This window comes from Ceratina calcarata, unplaced genomic scaffold (assembly GCF_001652005.2).
Source record: "Ceratina calcarata isolate Rehan_Ccalc_2016 unplaced genomic scaffold, ASM165200v1 scaffold328.2, whole genome shotgun sequence".
NCBI classification, from domain to species: Eukaryota; Metazoa; Arthropoda; class Insecta; order Hymenoptera; family Apidae; genus Ceratina; species Ceratina calcarata.
The window spans coordinates 133,889-155,230 of NW_017155517.1; the positions used below are offsets into that span (position 1 = coordinate 133,889).

Consider the following 21,342-nt stretch of genomic DNA (forward strand, 5'->3'; position numbering starts at 1 on the left):
ATGCGGTGCGTCCGAGAATCGTCACGGGATGTGGTTAGGGCGATTTGAGTCACGACATGGTCATAGGAAGTAGGATGGTCGCCGGAAACTCTCCCCCGAAACAAACGCAAACTCATACTCACTTAATGCAAGTATAAACATGTATGTACGTATATGGTGGGGCCTCTACTCTAAAGACACTGTTCGTTTGCACTCTCCCGTTTCCTACGCTCTCTGTCCGGTGAAAAGAGCATAACAGTTTACAAGTGGCAGCCAGCACTTAACCACGCTGCAGAGCGGGACAAGAAACGCGTGTGTGATACCGCCGCGTCGATCGTGGATTAAACTGGAGCACCGCGAGTTTCATCTTGTCTGATCGTGATCATTTTGTCCAGAACGCTACGAATTCTTCGTCTTATCATCGTTACAATTGTTGCTTGAATATATGAAATTGTGATATAGTTTTCGACAATACCGCAATTTGTAAGTGTTTGAAGAGGACGTGACTGAACTGAGGCATCGTCGACATTCAAATTTGAAAAGAGTTTGAGCTAGGACTTATTAATGTTCTAATCGTCGACGATTTTTAAATGTTTGAAAATCAACTGATCATCTTTACGAAACGTCAGAGAGAATCGATTGAAAACGAAAGGATTCCGTGCTGCGGAGGCGGTACAAACTAATCTGCATAACATATCCTTATGGATGAATCAGATAGATTAGTAGAAATTGAAGATATTTCGTACGAAATCAATTTTTCACAGAGCAGAACCGGTGAAAGTTGCAAACGCAAACTCCCGAAGCCGCGTAATTGGTCTCTTGTATTCTATGTTCGGCATTACGCCGTGCATTTCATACGGTTTCTCACGTACTCTTGAAGAACGAAATTTCTGCCGACCAAAAATGAACCGGAATCGAATTTCTCACGAGCTTCGCTTCACAACTGTACAATAATTTAATCGGCACTAATTGGACGTTTGATCGTTATTTCACGTTCGCGATTTTCTCGACGACGTTCGAAAACTGTTGAATCGCATCATTTAAGGAAATGTAATGGTAATATTCGTCGCTAATGCTGATGAACACAGAGGACACGAAAACAGAGGGAATAAAAAGGGAAGTCAGTTCTTGCAAACATCGACAGAAGTCCCTTTTTCGTGATACTGTCTCATGGTATCCTGCGGGAAAAGAAGTAACGAAAGGAAAGTGATACGGGACTTCTATTTGCCGACATTGCGGTCGCGTTTCACCTGTTAATCCCAGTTGCTACAGACCATAGTGTTTTCAGCCATGTGTCAGCCATACAGTATCAGAGCAATTTATGTAAGATAAGATGAATCGTGATTAAGACTGCTATTAAGTTGTATCCCGTTTACTACACATACTGCAGAATGAATGAACTGTTTGAAGATTTAATACAACGATTTTTGTAGTCCGAATCTGAAAAATCGTTTATTTCCTCCTGCTCTACATAATTTTCAATCAGTCCGTTATATTTCACTCTCAATTTCTTCATACATCAATTACTACCATCAAGAAATCATTCAACTCGACCATCATTCAGCTTCCGCGGAAGGCATTTCATCATCTCAATGAGAGAAGAATTGTTCCTGGAATAACCCGTAAAAGCGACTAGTCAGTAGATACTCTTCCAGATACCGGCGATCGTCTACGTATACATGGAATCCTCTGTTTTCGATCTGAAACCACTCCATTGACTCGTCCTACGTTTCAACTTTTCCTCGATCAAATGAAAAAGTCTGAGTCCGCGTAAAATGCTTTCTCACGAAACTGTCGGATGATATGCGATCAACGAAACGAGAATCATGCGGCGACAAGGATTGCAAATGCGTGATCTGCCGTGAACTAAATAACTGTAAGATGTCAAGTAATATAGAAACTGCAGCACGTCGCGAAGGCGTCAACTTTATTCTGCGCCGTGCGTTGCCCTTTATGACTAAATCGCCTACGAAAGAGTGGCTGAACGTGGGCAACGATATACCGGAGCCAGAGTTCGACGGCTACGAGGATGGTTCCACGATAGAGAAAAAGAATCACGGTTCGGAAGCGGATAACGCGATGACGCAAACGACCAGCGAGAACGTTAGGAAAGCTGACAAGGATGTGGCTCATAAGACCGTGATCTATTTTGGTGACACCAATCAGCGGCAGAACAAATTCAATTCGAATAAAGCCGGGTCTCCTCGGCTAATGAGTAAAGACGAGACCAAGATGCTGGATTCGAAGAAAGAAAACCAGATTGATGGCCCGGAGGACGGACGATTTAGTGGGAAGGGACAGAACGAGAGACAACGGTCGACTGTGAGTCTGATGGAGAACGAGGACGCCACGGTCACGCACGAAATCGTGGTGAACGTTAGTCCCAGCAGGGAGGATGTGCTGAGGATCGAGGAGGACGAGAGCCAGGTCGAGGATTATTGGTCCTTGCCCGGGGACAACAGCGGGTTCAAGGCAGACTGGAGCTTCGTACAGCAATGGCGCCTGAGGGGGTAAATCACGCTAGTCTTACGTTCGTTTACTGTGACGATGAAAAATGACCGTATTACCCGTGGGGCCCCTCGTGTGGAATTCGCGTAACCGGGTGCTGGCTCGTTCTTCGTAGTGCTTAACGGTTTTTGCGGAAAGTTTCAAGAGGGAACTGGATTCGGGAGTTTGATGGTCCACGCGTAATTGGTGCTCCGGGCGTGGTTCATCGCACCGAACGAAGAACATTTGGGCTCGTACAATTTGCAGAATGTCGTATTTATTTATTTATTCATAGTTCATGCCCTTCGGTTTGAAATGACCCTCCGGCTTTACATTTTCCCCTAGAACTAAATCGATATTTTATAATATAACTGAACCTATATTCTACATGTATTACACATTGATCTTTCTCTTTTCATCTTTCGTATTTCTCCCCCTTACGCCGCCTTTCACTCATTTCCTGCTCTCATATTATGTTTAATGTCAATTCACTTACATCGCTAGCTATACCTATAATTACGTCTCTCGCTTTATATTCTTTATATTAATATACTTTTATATTTATACATTTCCTGTCTTCACCTTCCGTCGAATCTTACCGTCTAACTTCATTTCTGCAGCTATTTCCAATCTTTACTTTTCACTCTTTCCTCCAAGTACTTAAATCTTTTCTATTGCTTCGACATTTTATTTCCTTATATTTCCTTACTTCCTCTTTTTCTCTCCATATATCTTCCAATATTTTCTCTATTCCATCCTCTTGTTCGTCATCGGCCAATCACGCCCTTATCTTTCCTGCTTTTTCCAGTATATTTCTTCTTATCGTTTTCCACTTTCTCTACTTGTAGGATATTGTATAAAATATCATCTGAATTCTAAAGGCATCCATAGACATAACAACGTTGTTGCAACTAAATTAAGAACCCTGTACATAAAAATTGATTCCTGATGCAAATGAGCATACAGAAAAAAAATACTTCTATAACAAATTACATGAGGAATATGCAATTATAAGAGCAAATATATACAAAATAATATTCTTCGAACAGGAATTATAAAAGAAGCGCATTCTTTCTTAACAATCACAATCGCTCTTAAGGCGGAAATCATTATAATTATTGTCTCGGTCATTTATCACGTTTTTTGCGCGTTTCATCCGAGGTGCCGGATCCTGTAGAGTAAATTACTCATGTCAGGCATAATTGGGTGAGCCCTATCGTTGAATGAAACGTTTATCAACGACAGCGCCAATCGACTCGATTATCCCTTAATTGCATTAAGGACGCGTTTCCACTGAGCAAAATAATCCATACGTAAGAACGATTTAAGTAAAATGCAGGTGCGTTCGAAGGCGTGCGCATATAGCGATTATTAATTTATATGTAGCGAGTCACGCGATTCGGGCATAACTTCCAGTTTCCAATTCCTTGGAAAAAGTCAGGAAAAAGAAATTGAATGCCGCACTGATATACAGTGTCTGTCATTTAATATTCGCACCCGTTCCAAATCTGAATAACTTCGTTAATATTGGACCAAGCAACTTACTTTCTTTGTGACGTTAGAAGGCTTAGTTTACAGTATAATGTGGGACAACAAATTTAAAAAAAACTGCTGTTTGTCGGAGTCTCGAGGAAGAAGTAAAGAATATGATGTTATTCAATTGATCCACTGGCAATCTTCTATCCGCTGGACTTTTTATCAGAAGGCTAGAATTTAATATTTTTCAACAGGTCTCAATTCCATATACATATGTTAAATAGTAAATGTATATAAGCTTCGATAGGCGTGTGCGTACTTACGCAAAAACCGGTCCCTTTACGATTAATTGCTGACAATGAGCGCGGGAGCAACGCCGTGCCGGTAGATTTTTGAAAGGCCTTAATTTCCAGGCTCTGATATTTATTTTCATGGTCGGTCTTAAAGCTCGCCAAGAAAGTATCCAAGGCTCGCGAACGTCTCGCACAACGAACAATTGCCGAAGACAAAAGGTGGTAAAGATCGAGATCCACGGAATACACGTGGATCACGATCCGTTTCCCCGATACTTATCGATCACGTGAATCTCTCGTTACTTTCGTTACGGCCGACAACGGTTGTTAATTTGCACGCTGGAACTGCATTGGTTCGCGTGCGAGCAGATTTAACTTACGTAACGCTAGCTAGGGCGATCCGAATTAGGAAGAGTAAAAAAAAAACAACACGATAAAATCGCTATTTTCTTCTTTAACATTGAAGAAATTAAATATTCTCATCAATTTCCCAACCAAATTGAAAGCATCCGAATATTCCCCAAAACTTTTTGGTATAGACGACACTGGAAAGATTAGTGGATATTAAAGATCTAATGATAGATACTGTGAAGTCCATAAATATTCAAACATACTTCACAGGTGAAGAACTTTCTTAATATTAGATTTAAAGAATTAATTTTTTGTTAAGTGTTAGAGAGATTGGTTAATAACAATTCATTAGTTCTACATTTTATTTATTAATAATAATGCTGATTGTTTATTAAAAATTAAAAAAATGTTCACAATAATGAAAAATTTTAAATCATGAGTAACAAAACCGATTTGTCCAAAAGACCACAGAGAGAAACGAGAGAAGTTATCACATTTCGTAGCAGAGATATTCTATCCAATATCTCATCTCAGCGATCTCCGATTAAGGAATGGATTACATAGTTTTTTTGTTTCTTAAATTATTACAGTTCAGGAATGTGACTTTCTTGGAAGCTTAGCTATTTCAACGAAACATGAGAAAACAGATATTTTCTTTAGATGCTCGCTTTTCGAGGCACAATGAAAAAAGGAAAGAATCAAATCTGCACTAGCGCAGAGCGGCAGACTTGCCCGATTTATTTGGTGTGCAATTAACGAGAAACTTACCTAACAGGATATCGAATATCGGCTTTATATATCACTTCGGTAACGTGGCCTGTATGTACATTCTATGTACGCGACTAATGTATGTTAATAACGGCCTTCCAATAAAAATTATTTATTTACTTGTTCATATGTGTAATTCAAAATTTGTAATAGTTGACGATACACGCGAATGATATGAAAAAATGATTACACTCATGCTCATTTTTATACAAATTTTTAAACACTTGAAGTTTTTATGACAGGCATTTGATATGAGAAGATATGGACTTGCAGATGTATATTAAAGATCAGAAAAAGTCTTTTTATTCTAATAAAATTTTTTATTCTCTTTAGACCAACCGGTGGCAATGGACGAGATATGTATTGTCCTCCGTACTCGAAAGAATTCACGGAGAGTTCTCCAAAAAACGGTATACACAATATGGTTCACATGGTGGCGGAAAGAGATACGGATAGCGTCGCGCCAACGCCAACTCCTCAGCATCCCCATCATCCTCAACATCATCATATTAGTTTACACGAAATTCGTGCTCTTCAGGTATTTAAAAATTTTATTAATTAGTTATTTATTTTTGTATTTATTTTACATATTACAGTACATATAAAATACTCTCAAATATAAGGTGATATTCAAACTTTCATTCTTATTTTTAAAAACTCAGTCATTATTTAGTGCTAACAATAAGCGATATAACAGAATGCAATCAACAATTCATTCTGCACTATCATTCATTACCTTCTAAAATACACGTATGGCTATAATGTACAAGGGCAAATGTTATAAACTGCGCCTGCCATTCTTCACAGAGGCGACCAGAATGCACGGGCAATAGCTCGTCGGATGAGAATCGGTCGTCCGGACACGCGAGCATGTCGGACACAGGTGGTCACACGAGCAGCAGTTCACCGCCACATCGACATCATAGGGCACACAGTCCACAGCAGCTGAACTCTGTACCGGAGGACGATCGCCTATCGGCCTCCGTTACACAAAGAAATGGCAGGAATAGACCCGGCCAGAATCGGAACAGACACAGAGCTACGCCTGCTAAGGTGTATTTTTTAGGATGATACAATACTCACCCCTTCTATCCGTCAAGCATTTTTTATTGTATATTACCACTAAAGCGATTAATATAAAAAAAAATTAAGAGTGGTACCAAGTATAGCGATTTCTTTTAATTTCCTTATCAAACAACTATATACTGTAGTTACAGGTTCCTTGGTCAGGTTCCGGTTTAGAAGATATCAAATTGGCCATCCAACAGCTCACCATGCGTTCTCATAAATCTTCCTCGACTTACTCCTCCTTGAGCGGTTCCGAGAGCTCAGAACCAGCTGTAAGGAGGCTAATGAGACATTCTAGCTTGGAAACTATCAACACCAACGTAACCAGTGCTGATGAATTCGTCTGGGTGGATTCTCATAATCGATTGGTAGAATTGCAACAATTACCATGGACGCATCATGACGTCCTTCGCGTGTTGCAAAACGGTCGAACAAGGGAACATATGGATCAGGTCTCAATGGAAACGATACCACGACTCTCTTACTTACTGCAACGGGCTCTGGTCAGAATCGGTCGAGAAACACAGAGACTAGCTAAGCCTGTTGGCCTTTGCAGCAAGCACGAAGTCTACAGTGCATTCAAAATTGTTCTCTGTCCGGCCTTAGCTGATTCGTGCACCAAGGTACGCGAAATGGGAACAAAATTTAAAGAGAAGGGGGTTTGTCCTTGGAAAAAATTAATCTTCACGCAAATTTTTTTGAACTGTATATTTAATCTTATTCATTAAATTTTATATACTGTTATTCTGTACATGTCTTGCTTTCAGTGGGAATTAGCTAGAAGGTAATGTTAAAATCAGAGAAAAGTAATAATATACTCAATATCAATGAGTACGTTTTGTCAGTAAAGTGTGTGAGAGACAATATATTAAAGTCCTCACCGTCTGTAGAATCGATAAGCGTGCGCTTAGAATTTATTGCGCATTGATAATGATTTAATACAAACATTCATCTCTCAACGAATCTTCCTATTACAGGCATGCTTGCGAGCTGCAGCGATGTTCGCTGTATCTGGCGATCAGTTGAAGCAATCGAAAGCATCTCGGTCCGGGCTACAACTACCGGTGGGACGATTTCTTCGTTGGATGTCTGATGTACGACTAGGAAGAATGATACACGAGTACGCAGCCATATACTTGACCGCTGGAATCGAAAATCTGTTGGAAGAAATATTATTACAGTGCATACCGACTGATCCCCATACTACGTTGACCGCGACCATGTTGGAGCATGCCATTGCGAATAGCGGAGATTTATGGGGTCTCCTTCAACCGTACGCGCATCTGAATGCTGGTCGTACGGCATCAGGTAGAATTACTTTGTGTCAAGAATAAATACGATAAATTTAGGAGGTAACCAGTACATTACGGTGTTCCGAAAGATAACTTTCGTTTATGGGCGACGACTTTCATCATTTAATTTTCGTGATTTATTATATGAAGACAATTATATCGAGTCCTGCTGTCATGCTGCAATCATTCTCATTTTATGACTGTCTCTTTATCCTACTCTACCTTAGGTAGTACCACTTAATTCCTTTATTCTTTGAAAATATTTTAATTTATGATTAATCCTTATTCTATTGAAGATGTCAGGAAGAAATTCTAATAAATCCTTTTAACTTCTGTGAAGCATTTCTTGCTTTGAGACAAATTAAATAAGTAAACTCAGTATATATGTAGGTGGTATCGTAAACTTTAATTTATTGTAAATATTACTTAAAAAACTTAACATTCTTTCCGCGCCTTTTTCTATTTTTCTTAGTAAAATATTATTTATGTTCTCTTACTAATCGTTATTTATATTTTGTTATAAAATATGAAGGTGCTCTTGCCATGCCACGCTGGGCTAGCATCAGTTCCCTAAATTCCTCTTCGTCATCTCGCAGCGGAAGAGACGCTGTAGGATCCGCGTTAGAACCATCTCTTCTAACCACCTGCGTGGGATCAATGTCAGAATTGATTGACCTGATCTCGAAAGTAACTCAAGCAGGACGTGCACCAATATCGTTGACGACAAAGGCACTAAACGCGCTTTTCTATTATATGAGGTGTTCGCAGGTATGTTCGTTCTTTTCTTTATCTACATTTAGTTTCATTCCTGAAATCTGAAATAACGGAGTGAGGTTTATGTAGTTGGAGCACGGTGAAAGAGGTTCCGGGATACAAGAGCTCGCATATGAACGAGCGTACGTCGTACTTCCTCCATTAATCGAATGGCTAAGAGTTGCGACCGCACATGCAGAGCATAGGCACGGACTGGTCGTAGATCAAGATGACATTAATCAAGCAGCGAGATTGTTATTGCCTGGTGTAGACTGCCCAATCAGACCGATATGGTAATATAAGTTACGATTTATCTATTATTTTTGGCCAGATTAGTACGGAAGTGATCACTTAATTGTAATAAGTGAAACATTGAATTTCCTGTACAGTTTTGAGGAAGTTTCTGTATGTTCAAAACGTATAGACGATTCCGAATATGTTCGTTTTCTAACAATGGACATGGCATTCAAGATGTTAACGAGTGGTCGCGCTGACCTTATAGCTCAAGCCATGCCTCTTTTGCCATCAACAAAAATCAACACTGTGAACGATAACGGTTTCACCGCTTTAATGATCGCGTGTATCAACGGAGATGAAACCGCTGCCCTAGCGTTATTAGATGCTGGCGCTGATTTAAATGTCGAGAGTCCACCTCCAGCCTCTGGACAATCAGGAAGTACACCTTCTAAGATTCCAGCGACACCAAGTGGATCGAACGTTAGAAGTCCAATCGTACTCCCCGCAGTAATGACTCCAGGAAAAAGCGCACAATCTCTGAGTTCATCTTCCAGTTCACCGAGCGCATCGAGCAATGTTTCTAATAACACTTGTTACATTCAAAATGGATTTAATGCGGAAACGCAACACTGGACTGCTTTAACATACACGGCCTTGTTAGGACATTGTAATATCGCTAGAATATTATTGGAAAGAGGGGCAGCGGTGGAAGGTGGTGCCAAATTGAGCGAAGACAAATCTACTGTTACACCTCTACAAGCAGCTACTGCGTCTGGCAATAATGAAATGGTAGCGTTACTTTTAGCTCATGGAGCTCAACCATTTTTATCGACTTTGATAAAGGACTCGTTTTCATATTCTGGCTCTGCTCAACGGGGCTGCTACAGGCAAGTAAAACGCATCATTTCATTTCTAATTTCTAATTAATTAATTTGTGACTTTCTTAATCTATAGTGCAATATCAGTGGCTACAGCTCATGGTCAAAGGAGTTGTCTTCATCAATTATTATCCCATCCATTAAACTTCTCTGCTAAGCGAGGTGAAAAAGAAGTATTGTCACTGGAAGAAATTCTTGCAGAAGGTAGTGCAGGTACTAGCTTGCAACAACAAACTGTTGATGGAAGAGGAAATAGAAGAGAAGGGAAGGAGCCAGTATTTAATAAGCTTCAGACTAAAGCTTTGCAAGAAGCCATGTATCATAGTGCCGAAAGCAATCACTTAGGTGATAGTATTTTTTAAAAATCAACATGAATACATGTCTCTAAATCCTAGTTAAAATTCCACGAGGATTCTATTTCGACTTCCTTCACAGATATCACAATGGAATTACGTGGATTAAAAGTGGGATGGACGTTGCATTGTTGGATGCACAGCCTCGCAACAGCTCATGAAATGAGATTGGATTCAGTGATAGATCAACTGCTTCAAGATTTTCTTCAAGTGTGTCCCGATGACTATTCCACCCAATTCGTACAAGAGTGTCTCCCTTTGTTGTTCAATATTTTTAGGTATAGCAAAGTAAGTCATCTTCAGATATATAATTATATAATTTGAATAAAAGTAATTTTTTTGATATCGTTCATATAATGTTTACAGAAAGAAGGCACGACGCTTCTTCTCGCTGACATCTTCTGCACGTGTTATGGATGGGAACCCATAAAACCCATTAGAGACACTACACTTTCCAGCGGATCAAGAATAGATCCCAAGTTTGTAAATAATCCAGAGCTGAGTGATGTACAATTCAGAGTGGAAGGTAGAGTTTTTTACGGCCATAAGATTGTCTTGGTTACATCGTCGCCAAGGTTTAGAAACATGTTGAGCTCGAAATTGTGCGAGGGAAACCCACCGATTGTACAAATTAATGATATTCGATATCACATTTTTCAGGTACGTACGAGTAAAAAATAATGTCTACCATGTATGTATAAAAATTACTCATTTAAAACTTGGATCGAATTTCATTTGCAGATGGTTATGGAATTTTTATATCACGGTGGTTGTGCTACATTAGAAGTTAATCAAAGTGACGTTTTGGAATTAATGGCTGCTGCAAATTTTTTTCAATTAGACGGCTTGCTTAGGTATTGTGAAGCACAATGTTCTTCGATGATCGATCTCGACAATATCGTTTCTATGTACATTCACGCAAAGGTATATCTTCTTTAAATGTTCAAGCCTCCAAGATCTCAACTTTCCGAAATTTTCGATTTTCAAACATCTACAGTTTATGAATTGTGTACATAATTTTCAGGTTTATAATGCGATGCAGCTTTTAGAGTACTGTCAAGGATTTTTACTACAAAATATGGTCGCTCTATTAACTTACGATGATTCGGTTAAACGTTTATTGTTCGCCAAGAAATTGCCTAATCACGATGTTCTAGCAGGCCTCCTTCTCACTTTGCAAGCGAGAATAAAAGCTAGACGATCTCAGCAACAAAATAAAGTAAAAACTTAGATATGATAAGGATTAACTAATGTGTCATTGTTATTATTTTATTTGTTGGTTTCATCAATTGTCGTAATCTGTCAACGTATTTCTTTACGTTTAATTGACGTCATTTATAAAGAAAAAAGTGATACGTAAATGAATCAAGACTGAGTGCTTTATAACTTATCAACATTTATACATTCAGTTAAAAGTACGATTATAGACAGAACAGAGTAGACCGAACGTCCAATATATTTTTGTTGATACCGTGAAACATAGAAAAAAAACATGCTTTAGATTTAAATGCATTTTTGTCTCTCCTTCATATGCCGATAGATAAAAAAGAAACTCTCCCAATCATTTTTTTTTCTCAATCACATAGTTTAAAATCTCTCATTTAGGAGCTCGGCGCTCGTTCTACTTCCACATGTCTATGGGTACAATATGGTAATAGTACGAAAAAATTATGCTTCTATTATGTATCTCTTTTATTCTTGTTGTATAATATCTCTTATTTGAGTATTTTTTATAAATATAAATATGCACTAGATATTCTTTGAGTAATCATCAATCTTATACGTGCATGTTAAAAAATTTCAAAAATAAAATTATCAGAATTAAGTAAAAAATTATGTAAATATAAAATTGATTATTATTTAACGTAGAACGTAGCATGAGCAATTAGCTGTTAGTAATAATAAACCAATAATGTATAACGAATGAACATACAATTTGTATATAAAACAGGTTGAGCGATTAATACGTGATTAGCGCAAAATATATAAACTTAATCTCCCATACGGATCATGCAGTATAATTTGTACATCACGATGATAATAAATTATAAATATTGTGATAAAATGGGAAATATTAAATGATAATTGTTTTATTTCTTGAAGCTTAATAAAGGTAATTTATATTTTTTATCACACTCCTGTTTGCATGTTATTACTGAACTTCGTAGCTCTTAGCGCAATCATACTGCCAGCAAATGATTAAAAACAGAACAGAAGACAAAAGAATTCGTGCATTATCATTTAATATAATTTAATGATTACTTCAAACTGTTTGCGTCTAATTAGTTCATTTCTAACACATGGAATGATGCCTTATAGTAACCGTTGAATTCATCTCAATGAACGTAATCGTATTTTGGATTAATAAAACATGCAGAGTTTTATTTAAAGAAATTAATGTAACTTCGAGATCCCCCCACTACTTTATTAATTTGAAAGATGATTGTCTCAAATAAAGTGCCCCTTTATAATAAACAACTTTCATTAAAACATATTTTTGATAATTTCCATCCCGTATGAGATATTTTACTGTTCTCACTTAAACGGACCACCCTATATATATACGCAAATAATATATTGCTTTGTTTTTCAATAAAATAAACTACGTGTTGTTTTATTTAAAAGCAGCGTAATATATTACGAAAGAAAGATAATCGCTTAACACCTACTACATTGTAGCATATAGCTCATCGTTGTCATAACAAAATGTTGCCATCAAGTGTGTACACGACGTAACAATTGTTAATATCATATATAATGCAATTTATTTTAAATGTCAATGCTTAGTTGTATATACAATATTCAAGTTATAATCTTAATGATAATGTAATCACTGGACTTTTAGATTTTGGAATGCCTAATAATCATATAAGAGTCGAACCGATTCACAGAAAACGGCTGTCTCAATCTTATATGTATATCTTTTATTTTCGTTTCTAACTCTTCAAGCTTCAGTAGACTTACAAGCAATCGAGCACAATAAGAGGCATTATGACCTTACTAAAAAATGATTATAAAAATGATATATTAACAATGTATACAGTTTAATTAAGCTTAGATTCTGAACATAAGTCGTTTTGTCATTCGGCTAATATTCGTAACTGTTTCGTATTTCGATAAATTATTACGACTATTACCTAATAGAAAAGTTGCAACAATATAATTTTAGTCTCTCACAATAATGTGAGCACAAAGGTAATTGTTAACAAATCTGTTGTCCCCTACACATTAGACATCTTATTCTGTAAATATTTTCTTAGTACCTGTGAAAGTGAAGCTTGAATCGCATATAACAAGTGGGAATTACTGTTTTTAACATCATAAACTTCACAGTGTTTTAAGCGATTAATTTATAAAAAGAACGCTGCGTTATGCATTGTACTGAAGTGAAATAAAGAATAATTTATAATGATAAAAATTTACATAAGGCGGTACATGTCTCATGTCTGATTATTTTTTTGTGGTTTCTATTTAGTAAGAGAAAACAAATTTTCTTCAAGAGTTTGATTAACAGAGACTGAACAGAAACTATAATACATTAATATAAGCAATAAAAGATTATATTCAGGTAAGAAGCAGATTATAGACTACATAAACTAATCAGACATTGAAAATTCGTCAACTTATAGTGCCACATTATTTATTTTATGTCGTACTAAATTTAGTGCATGTGTCGGTTCATCATTTTCTAAAATCAAGTTTTTAAATATTGGATAACGTATTCCTTGATAAATAAATTATAACTGTCTTTCCTATTTACAGTATACAAATATTTTATAATAATAAGTATTCGAAATAATATAGAGTTTGATGTGTAACACATAACTGCATTTTCAACAAATAATATATACATATGTCGTCATAAAATTGGGAACTAGAACATAACATTAACATCTTTGTTAAACACTTCTGACATTTATAGTGTTGTATAAATTATTGAGAAAACAAGTAAAATGATTGAATTAGATAACTGCTTCCAGATAGAGCAAAAATTATAAATCACATTGCAGTATTTGAAATTATACTCTACTCAGAGAAAACTGTTCTGCTATGAAAATTTTCAAGTCACGCATCTAACATTTTTGTTCAAGTCTGAATTATTATTCAATTCAAGCTGCAATAAAACGCAAGTAACAATAGATTTCTGCAGTGAGTATAGCGTACAACGTTTTACTGGATCAGTACAGGAAAATAATATACTCGAATTATGTATTAAATTTACACACGGATATAAAATAAGTCTATCCTCTCCCCATATCGCATAGAAACTGACGATTTAGGTATATCTTCCCTTGGTATTAATTTTGTGATCAATAAAATAGATTGAGACAACCTTTTCCACTATCGCATTATCTACGACGATCAAGAGCGCTAACTTAATTTAGTGACTAGGACAATAATTAATATAACAACTACTATGATAGCGAGCAACAGTAAGATAAAAACTTTTCGACGGTATTTACTTTGGTAATTACTTCCCTTGATCAATTCTTGCGCTCCTAACTCAACGTTTCCATGTACGTTTTCTATATGGCTGTCTATTGTGTCTGGAACAAAAACGAATATAAGAGTCCATGTAACAATGATTTAACTTGGAAGGATACGGAACTCAGAGCTGTGGAGTTGGAGTTTGGAAGCAATTTTTAACGGCTAGAATTGGAGTCGTGAATTTTGATTTTAATTACTTACTTAACGTGTCGCCTTGCTGGTAGACCACTGCCGCGAGTTCTCGCATTATCTGATTCACATCCAAAATATCGCCTTCAATACATTTTACTATATCTTCTCTCTCCAACAATAAGTCTTGTCGAAATTCTAGATTCCTAAATGTAACAAAGAGCAGATCATTTTTTAAATACTTTTCCACACATTTAATGACATCACTTAATGAGCTTGAGTTGATATGCATATAATGAAACGAACTTACCACATGCTCAAGTGCATTTTATAGCTTCTCTACATTAATAATACATATTGCAATTATTTTTCAAATAAATTTTATGTTTAAAGTATGTCAATCAATATTTATGCTATAAAATCCACATTATGCACAAAAAAAGGCTATTGAATTTTGATTTGCTAATAACATTAACAGTCAACCATCTGTGTATCCATTGCTTGTGTGCAGACTGTGAGAAATAGTCAAGCCTTTTTTGTTACTTGCTCATACAAATACTTATATACATTTCGAGAAAAATAGAAAAGATTCTCAAACCTCTGGGTCGCTTTGTGTTCTTGCTCTTGAGCTTGAAATAAACGTTGTTCTTCCTCATCTTCTGGATCCATGGAAATTTCTACATTAATTGTAGGCAAAATATGTCTCTTCATCTTTTCAGCAATTGACTACGAGTGCCATAATAAGACAATTAGAAATAGAAAAAATATTAGATTAATAAACATAACAGATTATTTTTATCTTACCTTCTGCATATCTGAATATCTTCCCAAAGCATCTCTGAAGTCAACAGTGAGTTTCTCAATTTGCAATTTCTGCTGTTTATCTCCTTTCCTCATTAACACCGTCAGTCTTGCAATGTCTTTGCTTGTTTGGGTCACTACTTGATTTGTGCTTAAATTTGTTATGTGCCTTGAAAAAGAAATAAATATACATACACAATGTACGATATAAGGAATCATATGAACGTAATGTAAAGCAATGTATATCATTTTTCTCTCAATACACTATTCAATGTACTTACACCTTATCTCTTACACCCTGATTATCTTTATTGGTTCCAATATTTTTATATGCACGTTCAAGTGATCTCCAACTTATGTTAATCGTATATATATTAGTGCTAATATTTTCACAGAGACTATAAAGTTCAGTAGGACTAAATCCCACATCAGGTACATCTGTCCGTTGATCTGTGGACCCATATGTTTGAGAACTATGAGCCATTCTAGAAAGCCAAATACCATTTTTATTAAAATTTGTATCGTACAAAGGAAATTAAGGACATTTACAAATGTCAAGAACAATAGAAAACTATAGTTATAATTTCACATATAGTAATATTTTCCTGTGTGATCATATGTTAATAAGCCTATATAAAGTTAATGACATAGTTATGAGTAATACTGATATGTTATCATACTATGAATCATACTATGATTATTAAAATCATAATAGTATAAATATCTCTGATTGGAATTTGTATATAAAACATCATCTACATAATCGAATATAATAATACTATACTTTTCCTATTTTGCTTTAAAAATGTAAATGGAATTGAAGAACTTAGCCAACAAAGAGTTACGATTTCAGTTTGAAATACTGTTAAATATATGTACTACATATAGAATTTAATGAATTTTAATAAAATTGTATATCGTACATTATGCATAGACTTCTACGTTGCCTACTAATAATTATATTATTAATAAACGTAAAATTATCCCTTGACGAGATCTAGTACAGATATCATTAATTTCTTCGAAATCATCATGAAGATAATACATCATAATTAAGGGAAGTACTGCGCAGTGTTACAGAAATTATATAAAGGATGAAATTCTTATTCTGTATTAAAATCTTTGTATTCAGTTAGATGCAACTGGACAGTATCCCGATCTAATGGTGTACGACAAATATGCATACGAAAAAGTTAAATTGTGGAAAAATGAAAGTGTTCCAATAAATATAAGTATGAAAATTTATACAACAAACCTGAATTGTTTTATCACAAATGTTCTTAATATCTAAATACAAATTGCTTTATGAATTCACATTTAAAAATCAAGAAAACTATTTTTATGAATCTTAGAATGATCTTAGAAACTGACAGTTGCCTAAACGAGCTAATACACCGCCCATGTGACAATAGTCTCTTTGTGCTCGCAACCGTGTGTTCGTCAGATACCTATGTTGCCGACATTCAAAATTTTTTAAGTTCAGATTTGTTATTTATAAATAAGCTTTTGCATTACAATATAACAACGATATATTCATTCTCAAGTAATAAATTTCCAGTAATAGAACATACATTTTGCCAATTTTAAACCAGTTTATAGATATAAGAATAATTTCACATAATCTATCATGTCTATATTCCCGTCAGTACTACAGAGTTCAAAGTAGCAAACAACAAACATAGTTATACTTCTCTTTTTATGTAAAAGAGAAAACGTATAATCATAGAAATAGATGCAATTTTTTTTATTGAAAAATCATTATGCAAATTAGACCGCATATTGGTTAATTATGAATTTGAGATTATTTTTTAGGAACTCAAAGAAATGTGTCTGAAATACCGTTTTATATACTGTTACCGCCGGAATCAAAAATAAAACTAATAATAAATTAATAATTTAAAACGTTTGTATGCATTTACAAGGGTAAAAGTAAGAAAAATTAGTAATAAATTTTTCTAATGAACAATTGAAATCATTAATAAGCTACCTTCCTGTGGAACCAGAGGTTAGTCGCATGGCGGACACTGGCTTGACAAGACGTACAGTACGGAAGTTCCCGAGTACGACCGACAGATTGCGAAAGCCTTCAGAAACAACAACCGTCGGCCGTAAGTAAACGCTATTGTGATTTTTCATCATTTTACACGCTAAAATTGTACAATATCAGTTGTGTGATTGCCATAATAACGAATTTAACGCTGGATTACCACGTCGCGTATATTACTTTGCTCAAAGTCCTACTGAAAATCCTTAAATTTGATAGAATTTTCTCGAGGGTAGCTTTGGAGTCAATGCAGCACGTACATAGGCCGTGCGTCATGTCGGTTCCGAACGCATCTTCCGCTTGTCGGCTCCCCATCACGTTTTGCCGTCTCCCTTGAATATAACCGCAACTTTTTCGCTTAGTCGATCAACTTTCGTTTCGATAGCAGAAAAAATGAACGATATACGGGTGGTAATCGAGTGTTGTTCATAAGCACCTACGCAACTCCCACTTTTGACATTTTAAATAAGTGTGGCTTTTGATGTAGGCTGATTCTATGGCTTCTCGCATGTTTCTTTTACGGTTTTGTGTATTTCATATTTTGATTAGCAAGAATTCTTTCTCCCAATAATGTGAAACGTAACGCAACATTTTTCGACGTTTATGGTGGATCCCCTCTCCCGTTTCGCGTTGCCAAGCTTCCTTCCGAAAAATTCCGAAATTAGTACGATGCTTCGTTTTCAGTTGCTGGTCGCTTTCTCTACAGCTTTAAAATTAAATCTGTTTCTTCTATAAGTTGTTATACATACTGCTTACGTCAAACATTTTCTTAGTCATCTCCAAGAAATCGCTTTCGCGCCTTTGTCTACTTTCGATTTTTCCAGAATTTCATTCGGCGTTTATCGATACATTCCAAAATACATTCTATTTCGACTCGAGAGATATACTCCGCGAAACATTTATTTTGTGGCGGATGCTCGACAGACTCCTATAAACATATGTATGCACGAGCTACATTTACGCGTTCATCGATCAATGTGCACGCACACGCATCGGTGTGCATGAAACTAAGCAGGCGTGTACTGTCACGTTTCTGACGTTTCGCTAGAATTTTCATCTGCTTTAAATAATGTTTTACTTCTAAGAAAAGCATCAAACTCTAACCGTATTACGTTTATCATATTTAGAATTTAATTCAATTTATTTCAGAACTCGTATGCTTCTCATATTATTATTCCGTAACGAAATCGAACAAAGAAACTGGCGAATAGCTTCAGAATAATGGCATTTTGCATCTGCAGCATATCTGTAACTTCATTTGAATAAGAATCGGGTTTCTGCTTAGTACGAGTAAACAAGGCATTTCTACTAATTAATCATAACGTGTTTTATTCCGTTAATATGATACACAATCTGTTTATTTAATTAAGCAAAGAACTTTCATATAGACATAAAATAATTTTCATCAGTTTCTACAATGTGCTATTTAACGATCGAAGTTTAACGATTACAACCTCGAAGTATTTAATACTTGGGATACAATGTGCTACAACACGCGCACCCGTGGCGAGCACATTTGCCCGTGAGCCTTTAAATGCTCGCCCATATGACTGTTCCTACGTCGAACGTGTGACGGTCGTATGTGGCCTCTTTGTTACAGGAGACTTAAACGCTTATCGTACTATGAATAGACGCACTGATTTCCTTTCAGCTGTGTCCACTTTGTAGCTAATTTGCACCTCGCTACGTAACTGTGACACCATCAGATACATAGCTACTCACCTAGAAATTTGTGGTAAATTAATTCGATGCTTTTACATATATATCTGTTTACTTGCAGATTTCAATTATGTGTTGTTCGTGCCTTGGTAAACTACTATGAGTTGACAGTAATGGAGATCATTGCATAATGTCAAAAAATCTATATATTGTTGTGACACGTGTAAAAATTCGGGAGACAAAGAGCAGTGTTCTATCTATAGCAACGATTTTCTCTCGCCATTATATGTTATAGTTTCCTTCATTCAGCTTATAGTTTGATGCTTGTAACGAGTGATCTGCTAGCTATCACTTTCTTTTTGTATATTATTGTAGAGAAGTTAATATTTTTTATGAACTACATTCAATTTCCCGAATTAATGAATCAATTGATTCGGGTTAGATGTATTTCACTTTCTTTTTTCTATAATCTCTGCCGAATTAGTACGTTTCACGGCCTTCAAAAGTTGGCAGCCTTGTTCTAACTCGCAAAGAGCAACCGTCACAGCGCATCAGTGACGTGTCACGAGAAAGAGCAGTGGTGTTCCAAGAAAATAAAGAAGGATAGCGATTGTTCAATATACGTCACTTCGTCGTTCTTGATATCTGTTTATCAATCGCACACGTCTCCATTGCATCAACATATTGCAATTTTTTTCAAGAACTAATCTTATGTTACGTCACACGTATTCGAAAGTTTTGTTTATTTCTTTTCTTTTTCTTTCATATATTTACTTGCTTTATTTACATTACATTTACAAAAGTGATTAGTCATTTTTAAAGACACACACCAAGTTCAGTTCTTTTAAAAACTTTTGTATTGGTAATATAACTCTGAAAATAATATAATTGTAAAAGTGATAGAATTTAGTCGAAGTAATGAAATAATGTATTTAAAAACGTTATTATGTCTGTTACTTCTGCTTAAAAATTTACAAAATTGTTGCAACTGTTCTCGGGTAATCTAAAGCTTCCCGTGTCACGATCTCGACATTTCATGACTGTTAAAACAATTGAATTCATTATTTTTTATAACATAAAAAGAATTGCTAATAGCTATGTTGCAGAACAAATAAAATAGCGACTGTTATATAATTACAACATCGTGTGTCCTACGTTATTGATATCTTCGTCAGATGTTTTAAATATTAGGTTGGTAAATGGTAATTGAACTATATAGTCCAAGTAGTTGCCTTCGCAAAACCTTCTCAGACAATACAGACAGTATGAATTTAAAAGGAGACGAGATGGCAAATACGGATTTAGCACCTATACTAAAGACATTTTCAATGTCGATGCGTGTTCAGACAATGACCTTCAGTGTGCAACCTTAAAGTAATGCTTCTTAAGTCACTCTGAATGTGTATGGTATACACACACATATATACTTTAGGCGTATTTGCGTCGTATTAAACTAAATGCATATAGTACGTATATAAGATTAAAGCAGTACACGTAGTAATGGAAATTACGGGTGTAAATTATCATAATATGTACACTCATAAATTATTCCGTTAATTACACAAATGCACGAATGCAAATTTGTATATCTACATGCATTCATTTGGTGAGAATTTTGTAGATCCTCTTAATCTTTAATAACTTCCCATTATCCTCTTTCCCCGTCGCTAAAAAAAGACAAGCTCTTCTCTTAAATGTATTGTAAAGAAATTGCTACGTTTAACAAAACAGTAACATTTTCGAAAGGCGTGTGCATAGCTTCGATGCCTTTTTGTTCTTGAGATAAATCTTTCTTTCCTCTCCACCATATAGTATATGAAGATTTTGCAGCTGTGCGCACCCTAAATACATGGAACGCTCAGTAGAAGCGGTCAACGACGACCTTAGTCGAACACAGGACGAAGTTGTCCGACCTCGCCCGATCAGGCTGACGATAGAAGCCGAGATCGGTCGAGGTGAGACGACGATAGGTTCATTGACCGTCTGACCATGAGCCGCGCCCCACATACGATCCTCTCCACGTTCATCGTCCACGGGTTTTGGTTGTTTTGTTCGTAACCGATACCTCAAGATCAAAGCCGTTTCCCTGGAGAAGGTCCTCGTCCTGCCCATTGAACACCTTCACCTGTGAGCGCAATAAAGGCTGCGCACGTTAATCCGTGCTTCCTGCCATTACAAGTCCATCTATCATAAGACTGCAATGCAACTCTGATTTTTCTTCATTGTTATATAATATGCGAGGAACAATTTATTTTTGTACATTTGTACACTTCTTTACTTTTATAT

At 36.0% G+C, this 21,342-nt stretch overlaps 2 protein-coding genes and 1 long non-coding RNA gene across 6 annotated transcripts in view; 1 reads left to right on the plus strand and 2 right to left on the minus strand.

Moving 5' to 3' along the window:
* LOC108624764 (ankyrin repeat and BTB/POZ domain-containing protein BTBD11) overlaps positions 1–12,347 on the plus strand; it is a 29,431-nt gene extending 17,084 nt beyond the window's left edge. For 2 of the 4 annotated variants that reach the window (XM_018024284.2, XM_026813351.1), the window contains 12 exons: positions 5,688–5,892; positions 6,162–6,407; positions 6,566–7,045; positions 7,400–7,730; positions 8,247–8,482; positions 8,558–8,760; positions 8,857–9,591; positions 9,659–9,927; positions 10,018–10,223; positions 10,302–10,595; positions 10,677–10,859; positions 10,960–12,347. In XM_018024284.2, the coding sequence (XP_017879773.1) occupies positions 5,688–5,892; positions 6,162–6,407; positions 6,566–7,045; positions 7,400–7,730; positions 8,247–8,482; positions 8,558–8,760; positions 8,857–9,591; positions 9,659–9,927; positions 10,018–10,223; positions 10,302–10,595; positions 10,677–10,859; positions 10,960–11,166 (3,595 nt within the window). In that variant the 3' untranslated portion in view covers positions 11,167–12,347. Of the gene's footprint in view, positions 1–199; positions 2,490–5,687; positions 5,893–6,161; positions 6,408–6,565; positions 7,046–7,399; positions 7,731–8,246; positions 8,483–8,557; positions 8,761–8,856; positions 9,592–9,658; positions 9,928–10,017; positions 10,224–10,301; positions 10,596–10,676; positions 10,860–10,959 lie in introns of those variants that run through there. The other 2 variants (XM_026813350.1, XM_018024285.2) reach the window with 2 other exon arrangements.
* LOC113464301 (uncharacterized) lies at positions 2,529–4,540 on the minus strand. The gene is made up of 3 exons (XR_003389134.1): positions 4,266–4,540; positions 4,012–4,172; positions 2,529–3,391 (listed from the first exon to the last, which is right to left on the minus strand). It is a non-coding gene; the product is annotated as an uncharacterized LOC113464301 (long non-coding RNA).
* Positions 12,348–13,477: 1,130 nt separating the features above from the next.
* On the minus strand, positions 13,478–16,761 carry Syx13 (syntaxin 13). Its single transcript, XM_018024286.2, has 6 exons — positions 16,609–16,761; positions 15,635–15,838; positions 15,357–15,522; positions 15,151–15,278; positions 14,625–14,758; positions 13,478–14,482 (listed from the first exon to the last, which is right to left on the minus strand). The coding sequence occupies exons 2-6, from the start codon at positions 15,835–15,837 to the stop codon at positions 14,307–14,309; spliced, it is 807 nt and encodes a 268-aa protein (XP_017879775.1). The 5' UTR covers position 15,838; positions 16,609–16,761; the 3' UTR covers positions 13,478–14,306.
* Positions 16,762–21,342: the final 4,581 nt, after the last annotated feature.